The sequence below is a fragment of the Pinus tabuliformis genome, chromosome 1_2, assembly GCF_031772625.1.
Source record: "Pinus tabuliformis cultivar Carrire ecotype Pingquan chromosome 1_2, CPIR1, whole genome shotgun sequence".
NCBI lineage: Eukaryota > Viridiplantae > Streptophyta > Pinopsida > Pinales > Pinaceae > Pinus > Pinus tabuliformis.
Window position 1 is genome coordinate 816,325,970 of NC_142298.1, and position 18,404 is coordinate 816,344,373.

The window sequence follows — 18,404 nt, forward strand, 5'->3', positions numbered from 1 at the left end:
ACACATCAGCCCTACCTCGGCTGGCAATATTATTGTCGAAAGAAAAACCAAGGTAGCCGACATTTTCAGGGAAGAAACAAAAATATCTCATCTGCCTCCCCAATGGACCGCTTCCTTGTTGATGTACCAATTGCAGATTTTTCTTCCTCTGGGGCCCTTAGAGCATGCAGCCCAATGATCTCCTCCCATGACCCACATCATATCCCTAAGCATCCGGGGTCTGGGGGCTAGCCCAAAATTCTTAGCTCTCAAAAACTTGCTCTACTCTCTTCACCCATATATCATTCTCATACAGGAATCTATGCATAATGTTACAGAGGTTGTTCTATACTTTCAGAAAATGTTTCCAAATTGGTACATTTCTGCAACTGCTTCATCTGGTCTCTCTAGGGGTTTGGTGGCCTTATGGGATCCTTCTTGGGTCTCTATTAAGGCTTTTCGGTGTTTTGCAGGTATTCTGCTGGAAGCTAGTTTTCGCAGAATACCTGGCAACATTCACATCCTCAATATATATGCCCCCTACAAGGACCGATTCATTTTCTGGGATCGGGTTTTCTCCTCTGGAATGATGGAACTAGTGTCCCTTATCATTGCGGGGGACCTGAACTGCACCATAAGTTGTGATGAAGTATGGGGGTGTTGCAAGAAAACAGACCCTCTGGCCGGTCTAATTCAAGATGCTATTCTCTTACATAATTTTGTGGACATATGCCCTACAAAAATTGCTCCAACTTGGGATAATGGTCGCTCTGGAACAGCTTATGTGGCCAAAAGACTGGACCGCTTTTTGGTCCATGAACAGTTGTTAGAGCGACTTGGGGATGTTCACGTGGAAACCATCAGCAATTTCATTTCTAACCACAGGCCCATCTCGTTGCAATGGAGGAAAACTAACATCCGTATGGGCATTCCTTTTAAATTCAACAGATCTTGGTTGGAAGATCCAGATTTCAATAATCTTGTTCAGGAGACCTGGGGGCGACAAGCTCTTCCTAGTACCTCCCCCATGATTAATCTCCTTGACAAGTTGGATTCCCTTCGTGGGAAAGTTAAGATCTGGAAAAAACAAAAGCAAAAGGTCCACAAGAAAGAACTTGATGACATTCAGAAAGAATTGGATCGGATTCTTCCCAAAATGTCCTCCCATTTCCTTCCTATGAAGATCCGGCTCCAAATACACGCACTTGAAATTAGAAAGAAAAACATACTGTCATTTGAGGAATCTACCTGGAGATTAAAAAGCAGGGCGACCTGGATAAAGGAGGGTGACCGCAATACAAAATTTTTTCACCGATTTTCTAACCATCGCCGCAACATAAATTCCATCTAGGAGATTATGGATGAGGATGGCCAAATTCACCAAACACAGGAAGGTATCTGCAATGCGGTTGTTCATTAATTTCAGAATGCATATGACATAAATGAAAATATAATGGCGGAGGATCTAATTTGGGGAATAGAGCCTTATCCCACTATGTACGAAGACGAGCAAAATGAAGAGTTCTACAAGATAGTCACAGAGGAAGAACTCCTGAATGTACTAAAATCCTTCAAGAGGGATAAATGTCCAGGTCCTGATTGATGGACGATTGAACTCTTTACTCATTTTTTTGATCTTGTTAAGCATCATGGTTGAGGAATCCAGATCCACGGGAAAAATACATCAACACATCACTTCTACATTTATTGCCCTCATTCCAAAGAATAGCAATGCAAAAAATTTCTCGGAATTCAGGCCGATCTCCCTGTGTAACATTATTTACAAAATCATTTCAAAGGCAATTGCCGGCAGAATGTGAAATACTCTTCCGTGATACATCTCTCCTGAACAACATGGGTTTCTCCAGAACAGGCTCATCCATGATGTTGTTGCAAACACGCAGGAGAGTATTTATTCGATACACATCAAGAAGCTAAATGTGGTTATCCTCCAAATCGACCTGAGGAAGGCATACGACTGCTTGGATTGGGGCTTCCTCAGATGCGTTCTTATCAAAATTGGACTAAGTCCTAGATGTATAAATTGGATAATGGCATGTGTAGTCAATGTAAATTACGTTGTTTTAATAAATGGTTATCCAACTAAATTTTTTCAGGTTGCTCAAGGTTTGCGGCATGGATGCTCACTTTCCCCACTACTCTTCATTCTGGTAATGGATTACCTAAGTCTGCACATAAAAAGAGCGGTAATGGTGGAACAGTTCCGCCCACTGATGATAGGCAACAACAACAGCATTTCACACAGTCTTTTTGTAGATGATATTTTGATCTTGGGTATGCTCTATCGCTTTTCCTGGTTATGTCTCTTTAATATTTTTAACAAATTTGTAAATGCTACAGGATTGCACATAAATAATGGAAAATCTGTTATATACCACAGAAATTGTGACATGGAGATTATTACATATATTGAAGATCTATTTGGTATCAAGGCAATGCCTATTCAAAAGGGAATGAAATATCTTGGATATCGTTTAAAACCTTGTTGTTACAAATCTGTTGACTGGCAATGGATTATTGACCGTTTTTTCAAAAGGATATCTGGGTGGGAGTTCAGATGCCTTTCACTAGGTGGGAGAGTTGTCCTCACCCAAGCAGTTTTGGCACAGTTGGAGGTTTATTGGGCTCATCTATACCACATCCCTGCATCCATTGTCAAGGATCTAAACCGCCTAACAACAAACTTCATATGGGAGGGAGCCATGAAAGGAAAAAATACCATCTCACCAAACTGGCCAGCATCACTCTCCCGAACGAATTAGGTGGATGGGGGATTATGGACCTTTGCAGATTTGGCGGAACACTATTGATGAAATCCTTATGGAGAGGCTTATTTGGGAACGGCCCCTGGAGCAAAATCATCCAGCACAAATACCTAAAAAATAAAGATTTCAGGTATTGGTACAGAAAAGGCACCATAGGCATCAAGCAGGGATCTGCCATTTGGCAAAGCTTCCAAAAAATGGAAAAATATTTCTTTCAGCAACTTACATGGAAATTTCAAAATGGAAATTGTATTCTCATTGCTGTTGACCCAATCCTTGGTGTTGGGGAGGAATGCTCCATCCCCGAGAACATCAAAATTCACCTAAATGGACAGGGCATTTATTTTTGGGGTCAAGCTATAACTGATTGGCAAGGTCCAATTCCCATTTGGAAAAAGACCCACTCTCTTGGCCTAAATGGCCACATGGCCCTGCAGTGGAACAAGATTATAGCAAATATCAAAAACATTGGCATCTGTCACACGGGACCCCGAGACTCAATCACATGGAAGGGCAAGATGACAGCTAATAATATCATTGTTGTTGATACTTATTTCTCTCTCTCCAGGGTATCAGCATTGCAAGCAGATTTACAATTCCCTTTTTCCTTTTGGAAAATAGGAATTCCAAATAAAATCATCATCTTTTCTTCGCTGGTTTTCCACAATAAGAATCTCATCTGGGAGAACTTACAGAAAAGACAATGGAAAGGGCCAGGTATATGCTCTATCTGTAAAAGTGACACTGAAAACAACAATCATATTTTTCTGCAATGTCAACATATTGTTCAGGTATGGAAGAAACTATCTAAAAGTTTTGGTTTTCAGTATATATTACACTCCTCCATCAAGGAATCTCTGATGTGGTGGAGCACTCAGAAATCCTCCTGGAGAGCCATTCCACTAAATCTTTTATGGGCCATCTGGAACTAGCGGAACAAGTATCTTTTTCAGGACTCAAGGGAGGACTTTCATCAGGTCTCTGATCGAATTGTATCAAACTTCTATGTTTTCTTTTCACAACCCAATCGTCCCAGAAACAACCCACACGTGCATAATAACGCACAGTTTATGTACCCGATGGGCTTTTTTGACGGAGCAACACAAAGGGGTTCCTGTGCATGTGGGGTTTGGATTACTATATCAATTGAACTATCCTCAGGATTTTTTGGAATGGAGGCCACGGCACCAACAACAAGGTGGAAGCAATTGCTCTATGGGGTCTCATGTGGTTCAGCAACTTTCTAAATATCCCACACTTGCACATATACTGGGACTCAAAGATCATTATTGATCAAGTTTTGGGTAAGGCCTCCATTAACACTCCTATATTACAAGGATGGATGAAGAGAATAGAGCTCCTTTGGCAGCTTCAAGGTGACTACACAATCCAGCACATAGACAAATCCCAGAACATGGAAGCAGACAGATTATCAAAAAAAGGACTGCTTGGAGCGCCTGGCAACTGGTATTTGGAGATCACTTGGGAGCACAATACATACGACATGGGGGACTTCCTATTTCCGGGTTAAATCCAAGCCTCTCTTTTTTTCTGCAAAATTTGGATTTGCTTTCTCTTTTTTTTTTTTTCCTACATATGTCAATTTTGATTACTGCTCTAAATTATACATGCAATTTTGTTGTACAAAAGGGGATACCCACTACCCCGGATATACTAAAGCTTTATGCTCCAAGGTTAATATGATCTTGTTTTTGATGATCGGTATATAGTTCCAACATGATAGCTCTCACCTGCTCCTCTTATGAGCAATGGAAAACATGTTTTTCCAATCATCTTCAGAATGATATGTAATAGTTTCTATTCTATACTTATTTACTAGTTTATATAATATAAACCGTTTTATATAATATAAAGCTTTTTTCTTACTAAAGAAAAAATGGTCTGTCCATTAGCTCATGCAATGGTTTATCCTAATTTTCTTTCAGAGCATTGTAAGCCCCTCTTTTGATAATCTATCAACAACGACAAAGTTACCTTTCCCTTAATTGTTATTGACTTACTTTGTTAGTTATTCAACTTATCTTACCACGATTCATTTCTGCATACGGAACTTTACCATAATTACTGTGTTTATCCGATATCTTAAGGTAATCTCTTTTTATTTTTATCCAATCAAAAAATTTACTCTCATGCCTAGAATCTTGGTAATTGGAAGTTAGTTGTGAGTTCATAACTACGCTTGAGATACAATTATGAATGATTGTTAAAGTCGAAATGGAAATGACTCTAACAAACTTAAAAACAAATTATTATAAATTTTATTTATAATATGCATATATTTATTTTATTTGGTTTGGTCAGGAGTTTTTTTTCTTTTTTAGATGTAACTAAAGATAAGTATTAAAGACATATGGCTGGAGTGAAAGAGTGTCCCTTTACCAATCTGTGAAGTGTTTTTTTAAATAGTGATTATAATTTTCTTGAATAGAGATAGATGTCTTCACAATTGATTTTACAACTGAGCTATGATAAATTTTCTCACTGTTTTAAAAAAACATGATATAGTATATATCTCATTAAAATATTAAATTAACAATAATATTATCATATTTATGAATCCTAAAATTAAAAACTATTTGTTGAATTAAATATCAAGGTAATTCAAATTTTGTAGATTTTTTTATCAACATGCAAAAAGATATTAAAGTAGTAGAAATATGGAAAATTAGTAAATATAATTACATTGACAGAGATTAACCTATGTGATAATAAATTTAATATTGTATTATCGTTTTTTTTATTAACACTAAAACAGATGTGTGATAGAACTAAGAAACAACTAGATGTAAAATGATATTAGATTTGTAAAATTAGATAACCCAAAAGTAGAAAATAGATATATATATATATATATATATATATATATATATATATATATATATATATATATATATATATATATATATATATATATATATATATATATATATATATATATATATATATATATATAGTTAATAAAAAATTTAATTTAATATTTTATTAATATTTATATATTAAATAGTTGACCATTTGTAAGTATGTAAAGTTAGTTTAAGTGGTTATGAGTTAAACATGAAATCTCTTTTTTTAAATTGAAGAGTTCACAAGTTCAACTTTCTTGATCCCTTCAACTTTAGGTGCTTTAAATTTAAACACTTGATTTACCCCATTTACCATCCTCGATTTCTTTAACATTAACTACTTCAAAATTTAACACTTGATTTACCTCATTTACCATCTTCACATAATGATTCACAAGGTTTTCTAAAAAACTTCTACTAAAGAAAAAGCTATGTATTTAAAAACTTATATGAAAATTTATAATATCCAAATTTGGTTATTTTTATGTCATCATTCATTATTTAAGTAATATATTGGGGAAAGGGAGTTAGCTAAAGCAAATAAATTGAATTCAATAGATAGAGTTTGAATTTTGAGTGATTTTTATGTTCATATAGATTATTGGATGAATGATTACACCTTGTTCACTATCCATAGAATTGGCATTGGTATAAGTGGTGTGAGAAATAACATGCATATATTGTCATATTCACCTTCTCTAAATCATATAATCTTGTATAGTGATGGGTTATGGCCTTTTGAGTCAGATGGCATGATGCTTGAAATGGAAACATCCATCAAGAGTAGTTGGTTGTTATGTCAACATAAGTAGAGATTCCCAAGAGGGAGAGGAGCAGCACATTAATCATTGGCAAGATGTCAAGGCGATGAGTCAAAACTTACCAGTGTCGATTGAGTTCCACAGTCCCCCATTGCAACTAGATTGTTGTTACGTGTTGTGGTTGTCATCCACACGAGCATGAATTTTTGCAAATCAAACAATTATCATGTTCTTTATTAGAAATCCAAGCCTTTGTGGACCACAAGTATTCATGTTATTGTGCTTGTCCAAGATTTTCCAATAAATCGTTTTGCATGTGTGAAAAAAATGCTATTTCCAATGAGTGGAGATATTGTTTTTATATTATGTTGTTTATTTTTGGGGGTTTTTTGGAGGCAAAATATACATGTGCAAAGTTATTTTTCAAAAGTTAGAGCACAAAAGGATCTCATTTCAACAACTTCACATAGAAATTAGGGGATTCACCAAGACCAACTTGTTGGGATCAAGTATTTTTGGATTAGTTTATAAAAGAATTTTGAGTAATGGCACAATTGTTGCTATGAAAGTTTTCCAATTGGAAAACAACTAGGGTGAGAAGAGTTTCGAAGCAGAGTGTAGTGTTGACATCGAAATTTGGTGAGAAGCATAACCTCATGTTCCAACCTCCATTTCAAAGGATGAGCATTCCAATTTATGTCTAATAGAAGCCTAAAGAAGAATTTTTGTCCTGATAGAGATGAAAACATGGTGAGGATGCATGTGGCTTGGGCTCAAAAACATGACTAAACATTGTCATTGATGTGACCCATGCCATGGAATGTCTACATCATTATTCTCATGTGGAAGTAGTGCATTGTGATCTAAAACCTAGCAATGTGTTGTTGGATGAAGACATGATAGGCCATGTGACATATTTTGGTCTTGCAAGATTGATTGTTGCAGAGTTTGGTGATTCACGTACTTCAATACTTACTTTGAAAGGGTCTATGGGTTACATTGCTCAAGATATGGATTTTTTTTAAATTAATTTTCAATGTTCTCCTTATTACACTCACCCGATTTTTTTTCCAACTTTCAAATCTTTAAACATATTTCGGTTAGCATATATTATCTATTTGTGATTACTCATACTCTTGATATGAATATTTGATGGTTTTTCAACAATTGATTGCTTGGATTGTAGATTTAGGATTGGTTTAATTTATTATCTTCTTGTGATAACTATTACTTTTATGAGTACTATTAATATGAAATTTAGATCCTTTTTCAACACTGGATTGAGTGGATTGTAGATTTATGTTTGGTTTTAATTTATTATCCAGAGGTGGGATCCCTGAATCAAGCTTGCTTGACAAAAACTGACAAGAAATTAATTGCATTATGTTTAATCAAGCTTGCTTAACAAAAACTGACAAGAAATTAATTGCATTATGTTTAGAGTCACAGGTGGAAGAATTACTATAAAGATTTACCCATGAATTAAGAACAAATGAATTGATTTCACGGACCATGCTGGAGTTTGACTAATTAATCTATATTGTATTGAATTTCCATTCTATATGTGATATTTTAAATTTTATGAAAATTGGATTGAGTACAAGTGATGCCAGTCGCACTTTTCAACTATATCAATTTGGGCTTTAGCTTACATTGAGAAGTGTGAAGATTTATGTTATGAAGTTTCTACCTATTATATAATTTGTGAAGATTTATGTTATGAAGTTTCTACGTATTATACAATTTTATCGACCTCTTAAGATTATATATATTCCCTGTATGTATTACTCAATTTTTGATACTCTACAGATTTTTTCAAGTTTAAAAATGGAGCTCTTATTTCAAGTCAGTCCCTCGAGCTTCCAATAATTAGTCTATTCTCAAAAACACATTAAAAGTTTATATGGTTTCAAAATTAGAAGTCACCATGAATCGTTATCAATTTTCAGCAATCTCAATGTTGTATTCATCTCACAAGTTAATGAGGTTGTCATATTATTATTTAGCATCCACACTTTACTTTCGGGTTCTTGATTATGGATGCTCTCTTCAATTGACATTTTTCATTGTTCTCTGCAATGGGCGCTCTTCGTTCACTAAAAGAGTTGTGGGTCCAATATTTCAATATTTGATGGTCTTGAAGTTGTTTATGTTGTTGCTTGCACAGTAACAAAATATCAATATCAGTCACTTCCATATATTGACAATGGTGTTGTAAACACAACGAAAGAGTACAAGAGAGAAAATGTTTCGAAGTCAAGAGATAAGAGATGAGATAGTGAGGTGCTCCATCCTTGATTGAGGTGAAGTCCAAACTGTTAAGGGCATGGAAAGGAACATGGAGAGGACAAACCTTTTATAATTTTGAGTGATGCATTCCATCCAATTATTCAGGAATGGTGGATTACTCACTTAATTGTTTATGCAGAGTCAATCCATTTCTTCAGGAATGGTGGATTACTCGCTCAACAGTTTATGTGGAGTCTTTCATAGATTATGAAGAGGAGGCCCATGTATGGGTAGAGGAAGACTATGTAGTGGCATTTTGTTTTACCTCCGGAAGGATACAATGATCGTACTTGTCTTATTCATTTGGGAATTTTAATTATTCGAGTGTTTTTAAATGCGGATGAAAATATTAATAGCTAGGCCTTTAATTATTTGACTCATATAACCCATTTCCTGGTTCCAACAATCATAGAGTTGTAATTATCATGTTAAACATGAAGCCACAATGAAGACGTCGGCGCGGACTGCTGACAACACCATCTAGCACTGACTGCCGCCTACGCCAAAAGTTATCGCTGTCCACGACCGATGTCGTCGTCTGCAGCCGAACCTAACACACGCGTAGCGAATTCTTATAAGCTCTGTGCTCATTTATAAATTTGTATTTGCGTGAGCTTTAGAATCCAAGTCAAGGCAAGGCCTTACAGTGATGAAAAGCTTTTGTTTTATGTTTTTCATTCTTGTGTGTGATTTGTTATTTCTTGTCTTGTGTTGTCTATACTCTTCTGGGCCTATTTTCGGACATATTAAAATACGCATTCTTTACTAGATATTGGCGGATTGTTGCAATCGTCCTTCTATCTAGCTTATTTCATTCCTCATTTTTCATCGATGAAGGTTTCTTTGAAACACCCTCAATGGACAAACATTGATCCTTCAAAATCAATATATCCTCCATCTGTGATTTCCATAGGGAAAAATTAGCCCTGCTCAACTTCTCCATGTCAGTTACTGCTGTATCCATTCTCAATAAAATTCACACCCACAAAAATCAGGTTACGGCTTACAAAATAAAACTTTTGATCTCCTTGCAAAATTATTATTTTATACATATAATACTTAAACCAATAATATCCTTCCTTTTTAAAAAAACAAAAAAACAAAAAACAAAAAAACAAAAACAAAAACAAAAAAAATGAAGGATATTATTGGTTTATGTATTATATGTTAAAAATAATAATTTTTAAAGGAGATCAAAAGTTTTATTTTGTAAGGGGTAACTTGATTTTTGTGGGTGTGAATTTTGTTGAGAATGGAGACAACAATAACTGACATGGAGAACTTGAGCGGGGCTAATTTTTCCCTATAGAAATTACAGATAGAGGATATACTGATTTTGAAGGATTAGTATTTTCTGATTGAGGGTGTAACAAAGAAACCCTCGTCGATTACAGATGAGTAATGGAATAAGCTAGATGGAAAGGAAATTGCAATAATCCACCAATATCTAGCAAAGAATGTGTATTTTAATGTGTCCAGAGAAAAGACACCAAAAGGATTATGGAAGAAGCTCCATGATCTATATGAGAAGATGTTAAGCCCCCATACGACTAGTGTAACCCCTTATTGTTATTAGTACAACCCCCCTTATTATATTGATGTACCCATGTAGTGCCCATATTGTTACTATTGTGCCCCATAGAAGTCCACTATTGTTATTATTGTGCCCTTACATTATTATTGTTATGTCGACTCTGATTATATTATGACCCCTTAGACTCCTATATATATAAAATATGTCTTTTCATTTGTATCATCCAAGAATTGTTCATTTATGTAATGTAAAGGAGGTTTCCCCCTCGAAGAGGCTGAATTCTAAGGCATTGATCTATCTTTTCTATTTTTTCTTGAGCTAGTTTCATAACATTTGGTATCAAAGCTTTGGATTCTAGAGTTTCGCTGCTCCAAATAGGTCATCATGGCATTTTCACTATAACTTTTTTCTGCGATGTTTCAGAAGCGAAAAAAAAAACCCATTTGAGAAGAAATTGTACTGAACCTCAGGTCCAAATTTCAGAGCTTTTCGTGCTATATTTGCAGAGATATGATCTGAGGAAGTTGGTCTTTTTGCAAACTCCTGAATTACATTCCAAACAGGTGACCTAGGGAAAATCGTCATAACTTTCTCTCTGAGCATCGGATTCAAATTTTGTAAGAAGGTACAGAAAGAGGATGGATTATAGTTTCCTGTGTATATTTTTCAGATCCTAAGGTCGAAACAGTGACACGTGGCACTTCATACAAGTTCGCTCTTCTGAAAAGCTATATAATCAGGTCATCTTAGGAGATTGTACATAGCTCTTTCTTGGAGAATCTAAATTCAATCAGACTGGTGGCATTGGAAATAGGACACAGAGAGCTACTACAGGTCGCAATTTCAGAACTGGAAGAGCCGAAATTACAGAGTTATAGTCATTTCAATATCGAGCTCCTAAAATCAAGAAAAGGCAATATGAGGAATTTTGATGGCAAGGATCCGGTAAATTGGATACTTCAGATGGAGCAATATTTTGATTTACATGATGTACCACTATTACAAAAGGTATGTATTGCATCTTCATATTTAGAACCGGATCAATTTTTATGGTATAAAGAGATTTGTTCTCGTAAACAACTTGTTACGTGGTCAATTTTCACGGAGGAAATGATAGCACATTATGAAGATACAAAGAGAAACACCTTCTTTAGAGCAACACCACAACAATTGGAAAGAGTAAAAGGGCTTTGTTACATAATGGAAAGTAAAATTATGGCAACAAGGAAGTTTACCCCTCTCAACTATAAATATGGAAGTGTTGTTTCTCCTAGCCTTCCACAACCTACAAGGGTTACACCACAACAATTGGAAGAAAAAAGAGAAAAAGGGCTTTGTTACAATTGTGATAGAAAATGCAGTAAAGGTCATAAGTGTGCTGAGAAGAAATTATTTTACATAGAGTATGAAGAGGAGGAAGAAAAGGTTCAAGAAACATCAAAAGAAGAGGGTATATGCCAGGACCTAACCCTAGAGAAAGAAGAAATGAATCAGACCATATCTTGTAAAGCATTGGCAAGAATTACCACTCCTCAAACTCTAAAGATAGAAGGACATATCAAGAAGAAAAAGGTTCAAGTAGTGAAAGATCACATTGAGCATCAACAACAAGTTCTCCAACTTTTAAAGGATAACGCCACTTTGGTGCAAAATCGAATGAAACAAAAGGTAGATCAACATCGTAGTGAAAAATGTTTTGATGTAGATGATTGGGTATTTTTACTACTACATCTCAAGCAAGCTATTTATGAGAAGGAAATGTTGGCAATACTACATGCGCTTAAGAAATGGCGACCTTACTGAATGGGAAGACACTTCAAGGTAAAAGTGGATCATGATAGTCTTAAATACTTTTTAGAACAACTATTATCTTTAGAAGAACAGAAAAAATGTGTCACAAATATGTTGGGTTATGACTTTGACATCATCTATAGAAAATGGAAGCAAAATTTTGTTGCAGATGCACTCTCAAAAAAGGATAAGGATGTGGAAGCATTGTTTTGTGCTATTTCTATTATCCAACTAGATTGGATAAACAAAGCAAGGGATGAATGGAAGAAGGACGAAGAAGTATGGCCACTTATTCAAAAGTTGCAAAAGATCCCAATTCAAACAATATTGCCAGGAATTGAAGAGGAAGGAAAAATCATATTGGAACCTGGAGCAGTCACAGAAACAAGAACTCGACAGCTATGAAATCGATCAATTTCAGAGTATCTCATCAAGTGGAAGAACTCACCCGTTGAAGATTCCACGTGGGAGGACAAGAATTTTATACAAAAGCATCAAGAACTACTCAAGCGTTGAGGACAACACTTTTTGAAGGAGAGGGGCATGTTAAGCCCCCATACTACTAGTGTAACCCCTTATTGTTATTAGTACAACCCCCTTATTATATTGATGTACCCATGTAGTGCCCATATTGTTATTATTGTGCCCCATAGAAGCCCACTATTGTTATTATTGTGCCCTTACATTATTATTGTTATGTCGGTTATGATTATATTATGACCCCTTAGACTCCTATATATAGAAAGGAGGTCTTTTCATTTGTATCATCCAAGAATTGTTCATTTATGTAATGTAAAGGAGTTTTCCCCCCCGAAGAGGCTGAATTCTAAGGCATTGATCTATCTTTTCTATCTTTTCTTGAGCTGGTTTCATAACATAAGAACATGAAATCAAAAAAAGTGTTATTAATAAAGAAGCTTTACAATCTCAAGATGAAGGAGGGTACTTCAATTGCAGAGCACTTGAATGAATTCAATATTATTACTAGTTAGCTTGCCTCTATTAAAATCATACTAGATGATGAAATTAGAGCCATTTTGTTAATGTGTTATATGCTAGACAACTTGGAAAATTTAATTATAGATATGAGTACTTCAACACCTACAGAGACCCTGAAGTTTGATGATGTGAGCAACAATTTAATGAATGAGGAGCTGCAACGCAAGTCAATTATGGAAAACCAGGGAGGAGAAGCTATAGCTCTAGTTGATCATGATAGGGGAATTGATCGGGGCCGACAAGGGCGATCAAGATCAAGAGGTCAATCAAAATCAAGGAGGGGCAGACTCATTTTCTTTCATTGTGGAAAACCCGAGCACATGAAGAAAGAATGTTGAATCTGGAAGAAAGGACAAAAGGATCAGAGACCAACCAATACAAATCACAAGTCATCCAGCACAAATGAATGTGAGACTGCTGTTGTAGTCACAGATGGTGATGTGTTATTTACTGTTTCAGTAGAAGATGCATGTTTATATACATCTAGCAGTAGCTTTTATTAGATCATTGACTTTGGGTCATCTCATCATGTAACCCCATGCAAAGATAATTTTGTTGCATATAATCTTGATGATTATGGTAGAGTGCATTTGGGGAATTATCACTTCTGCAGTATTGTTGGAGTGGGAGATGTCTAGATCAAGGTGAAGGATGACCAGGATATATTGTTGAAACAGGTCAGGCGTGTACCATAAATGTGCATGAGTTTGATCTCTATGGGACAGCTGGAAGATGAAGTCTATTCCAAAAGATTTAGAAAAGGAGGCTGGAAAATTAGCAAAGGAGCATTGGTCATGGCCAGAGGACCCAAGACAAGAACATTATATACATTGAATGCAATGTTAGGGAAATCAGATTTGGCTGTTGTCACAAAAGAAGGAAATTTCGCAAATTTGTGGCATAAGCGCTCGAGTCACGTGAGCGAGAAAGGCTTAAAAACCATTGTTGGTAAAAATTTATTACGAGGTTTGAAATCCTATAATCTGGATCTTTGTGAGAATTGCATATATGGTATAAAAAGAAGGATTTCATTCCTTAGAGGTGGCCATGACAAAAAGAAAAATGTGTTAGAACTGATACACTCAGATGTGTCTGGGCATATTAACATCAAGTCATAAGGAGAAGCATCATATTTTGTAACATTTATAGATAATGCATCCAGGAAGGTTTGGGTCTACCCTATGAAAAGTAAAAGTGAAGTATTTGAAATATTTCAAAAATTCCATGTTATTGTTGAAAGAGAGATTAACAAATTTCTCAAGTGTTTGAGAACAGATAATAGTGGAGAATATTGCTCAAATGCATTTAAGGAACATTGTAACAGGTTTGGCATAAAGCATGAGAAGATCGTGCATGGTACTCCTCAACAAAATGGTGTCATAGAAAGGATGAATCACACCATTATGAAAAATGTGAGAAGTATGTTGTCCAATTTTGGTTTGGAGAAGCATTTTTGGGCAGAAGTTATAAGGAGAACTTGATATCTTGTAAATTGATATCCAAGTACAGTCTTGGATGGTTGCATCCCTGAAGAAGTTTGGACTAGTAAGAAGTTGAATTATTCTCACTTGAAAATATTTGGATGTAAAACATGTGTACATATTCCCAAAGGAATTATAACTAAGCTAGATGATAAATCTATGAAATACATTTTCCTGGGATATGCAGATGAAGAATTTGGTTATCGTTTATGGGATCCAGTCAAACATAAAATTATTAGAAGTGGGGATGTTATATTTAATGAGTCAGAAATGTTTAATAGGAATGTAGGTGAGTTGGAGTTCAAGAAATTTATTGACAGGTTTGAAGAGAAGTAGGAAGACATCCCACCAATGCAAGAAAATGAACAATAAATTTAGGAGTAGGAAGGACAACAAGTGGAAAATGATGGACACCAAGATGAAGGAATCTTGAAGGAACCTTTACAGGAGATTCAACCTGATAATACACCACCATAGTTGGTTCACAGATCTTCTAGGCCCCATACGCTTTCACAAAGGTATCCTCCTTCAAACTATATACTATTGAATGATGAAGGTGAGCCTGATTGTTTTCAAGAAGCTTGTAAAGTTGAGCACAATAAAGAATGGAAGAAAGCAATGGAAGAAGAAATGAACTCTTTTCTAGAAAATAAAACTTGGGAGTTGATAAAGCTCCCAAAGGGTAGAAAATATCTACAAAACAAATGGGTTTACAGGATTAAGCATGAAGGTGATGAAAAGAATGAGAGGTATAAAGAAAGGCTGGTGGTGAAAGGATTTGCCCAAAAGGAAGGTATTTACTTCACTGAAATTTTCTCACTTGTTGTTAAGATGGCATCCATTAGAGTCATTCTTGGTCTTGTCACTACTTTAGACTTAGAATGTGAACAATTAGATGTAAAAATTTATTTCCTTCATGGTGAATTCGAGGAAGAAATGTATATGGAGTAGCGAGAAGGCTTCATTGAAAAAAGAAAAGAATACCTTGTTTGTAGGTTGAAGAAAAGTCTTTATGGGTTGAAACGGGCACCTTGACAATGGTACAAGAAATTTGATTCATTGATGTTGGAACATAGGTTTCATAGGTTGGAAGTTGACCATTGTGTCTATATCAAGAGGTATGATCAAGGAAAGTATATCACATTATTGTTATATGTGGATGACATGTTGATTGTTGAGCATGATAAGAATATGATCAATAGGTTGAAGAAGGATTTGGGAAGCAAGTTTGCAATGAAGGATTTGGGTCCCGCACAACAAATATTAGGCATGAGGATCATGTGTGATAGGAAAAACAAAAGTTTGTGGTTGTCACAAGAAAAATATATCAAGAAGGTGCTTGAAAAGTTTAATATGAAGGATTTCAAGCCAGTTGGTACACCCCTTGTAGCTCACTTCAAGCTGAGTACTGAGTTATGTCTTAGTGATGACAAGGAGAAGGAAGAGATGAATAGGATTCCTTATGCTTCAGAAGTTGGAAGATTCATGTATGCAATGGTATGTACACGACCAGACATTGCATATTCAATGGGAGTAGTGAGCAGGTTTCTTGCCAATCTAAGCAAACAACATTGGCAAGCAGTAAAATGGATTTTGAGCTATCTCAAGGGTACTAGTCATTATTGTTTATGTTTTGGTCATAATGAGACTATGCTTGAAGGATTTACAGATGCAAATATGGCTGGAGATATGAACACCAAAAATTCCACTACAGGTTATTTGTATACATTTGTAGGTGCAGCAGTATCTTGGGTGTCTAGGCTACAAAGAATAGTAGCTCTCTCTACAATAGAGGCAGAGTACAGGGGCTTGTAAAGAAATGTTGTGGATGTAGTGATTCCTAGGAGAGATAGAAATAAAGCAGGACAAGTATGTGCTATATTGTGATAGTCAAAGTGTCATTCACTTGGCGAAAAACCTAACATTTCACTCAAAAACCAAGCACATTGAATTAAGGTATCATTGGATCCGACATGTGTTGGAGGAAGGACAATTATCCTTGGAAAAGATCCATACATATAGGAACCCTGCTGATATGCTCACTAAGATTCTACCAAGAAACAAACATGAGTTATGTAGAGGTTTGGTAGGACTCAGCGTGACTTGATTCATGATTCTTCATTTGGCTTCAAGTGGGAGAATGTTAAACATGAAGCCACAATGAAGATGTCGGCGTGGACTGCCGACAACATTATCTGGCACCGACTGCTACCCACGCCGAAAGTTATCGCCGTCCACGACTGACGTCGTCTACAACCGAACCTAACACACGTGAATTTCACATGTATCTAATTGTTATTAGCTCTGGTCTCATCTATCAATTTGTATTTTCCCGAGCCTTAGAATCCAAGCCAATGAAAGGCCTTCCAGTAATGAAAAGCTTGTGTTTTATGTTTTTCATTCTTGTTTGTGATCTGCTATCTCTTGTCTTGTGTTGTTTGTGGTCCTCTGTGCCTATCATCTCGTTCCTTGCCACCGAAGGATTCATGACATTTGTTGACCATGGAGTTATTCATATTCGAAAAATTTCATGGTCTAGTGGGAAAGTTTAGAGTCTTGTAATAATGGGCATCTTATGAATTAAAGCATTAAATTGATACATGTGTGTTAAAGCATTAAATTGGACTTACTTGGTGTTAAAGTTTTATATTTTTATGTGGGGAAAGTTCAGAATTATTGTTATTATTATTCAATGTTAATAGTAAATATTTGTTATGAGAGTTTGTAGATTTCTGTGGTGACAATTTTGAGATTTTTTATTTGGATTGTCCACAGCCTCCATTTTCCAATCTACTTTTCGAGTCTATAATAAGACTCGTCTTCAGGACTAATGTGCAAAGAAGAGAAGGGAATGAGGGAATAAATATTAAAGAGATGTCAAAAGAGAGGAGGAGAGTCGACCAACAAATCTATAGAATGCAAAAAGACTAATATGCAAAGAAGAGAAGGGAATGAGGGAATAAATATTAGAGAGATGTCAAAAGAGAGGAGGAGAGTCGACCAACAAATCTATAGAATGAAAAAAACCCTAAGCAAAAAACCACCGAAAATGAACACAATATCTCATGTGATATTAAATATTTAATTAATTTATTTTTAATTAAATATTCAATTAATTTATTTTTACTTTATTTTAATAACTTTCTATTTATTTGTTATTTTTATAAATTTTTAATTATGACTAATGAAGAGGAATATAATAATTACTAATACTTTAAATTCATTTGAATAAAACTACATAAAATGAATGCAATATCTAATGTGATATTAAAATGCTCATTTTTATAAATGGAAAATGAACGCAATATCTAGTGTGATATTAATTAATTTATTTTTATTTCATTTTAATAACTTTATATTTATATATTATTTTAATATGATATTAAAATGCTTATTTTTATAAATGGAAAACTTCATAGTGAATCCTAAAACAAATCACAGAATTGTCATTATGATTTTGTAAAGATCAAGTGATGAGAGGAAACATGGTTCTACGTTAAACATTAAACATCATTAAGAGAAAACATATTATAAATTTGTTTAAATAGTTTAGAAGTATGGAAAACAAGAATAACATCAAAATTTTATGTTTTCAAATTTGTTATCATAATCTTTGGCCATGTTTATCATGTTGGCGTTATAATTTTAAACAATTTCTACAGATTGTTTTAATTTAGTATTTATGTTCTCTTCTAAATTATACATATTAATAAAATACATTTCTATTTACAAATAAGAATCCAATTAGAGTTTTGTACTCAATGGTAAATTTAAAAGAGTCAATTTGAGGACAAAAGTTAAAACAATAGAGAAGCTTCCACTATCAACTATATGGCTTCTCTAATTTTATTTTCCATCATTCTCTCATCGAGTAGTATGTTGAAGATATTCCATTGATCCATCCATTTCTTCCCAAAGAT

General features: G+C 34.9%; 1 protein-coding gene across 1 annotated transcript; it reads left to right on the forward strand.

Annotated features, from left to right (window-relative positions):
• Window positions 1-340: 340 nt before the first annotated feature.
• Window positions 341-1,330, forward strand: LOC149208408 (uncharacterized). The gene has a single exon (XM_089398331.1). The coding sequence runs from the start codon at window positions 341-343 to the stop codon at window positions 1,328-1,330; it is 990 nt and encodes a 329-aa protein (XP_089254457.1).
• The last annotated feature ends 17,074 nt before the right edge of the window (window positions 1,331-18,404 follow it).

Bases quoted from the DNA above. Each gene is read 5' to 3' on its own strand.
- LOC149208408 (XM_089398331.1), top strand. From the start codon at position 341: ATGTTTCCAAATTGGTACATTTCTGCAACTGCTTCATCTGGTCTCTCT.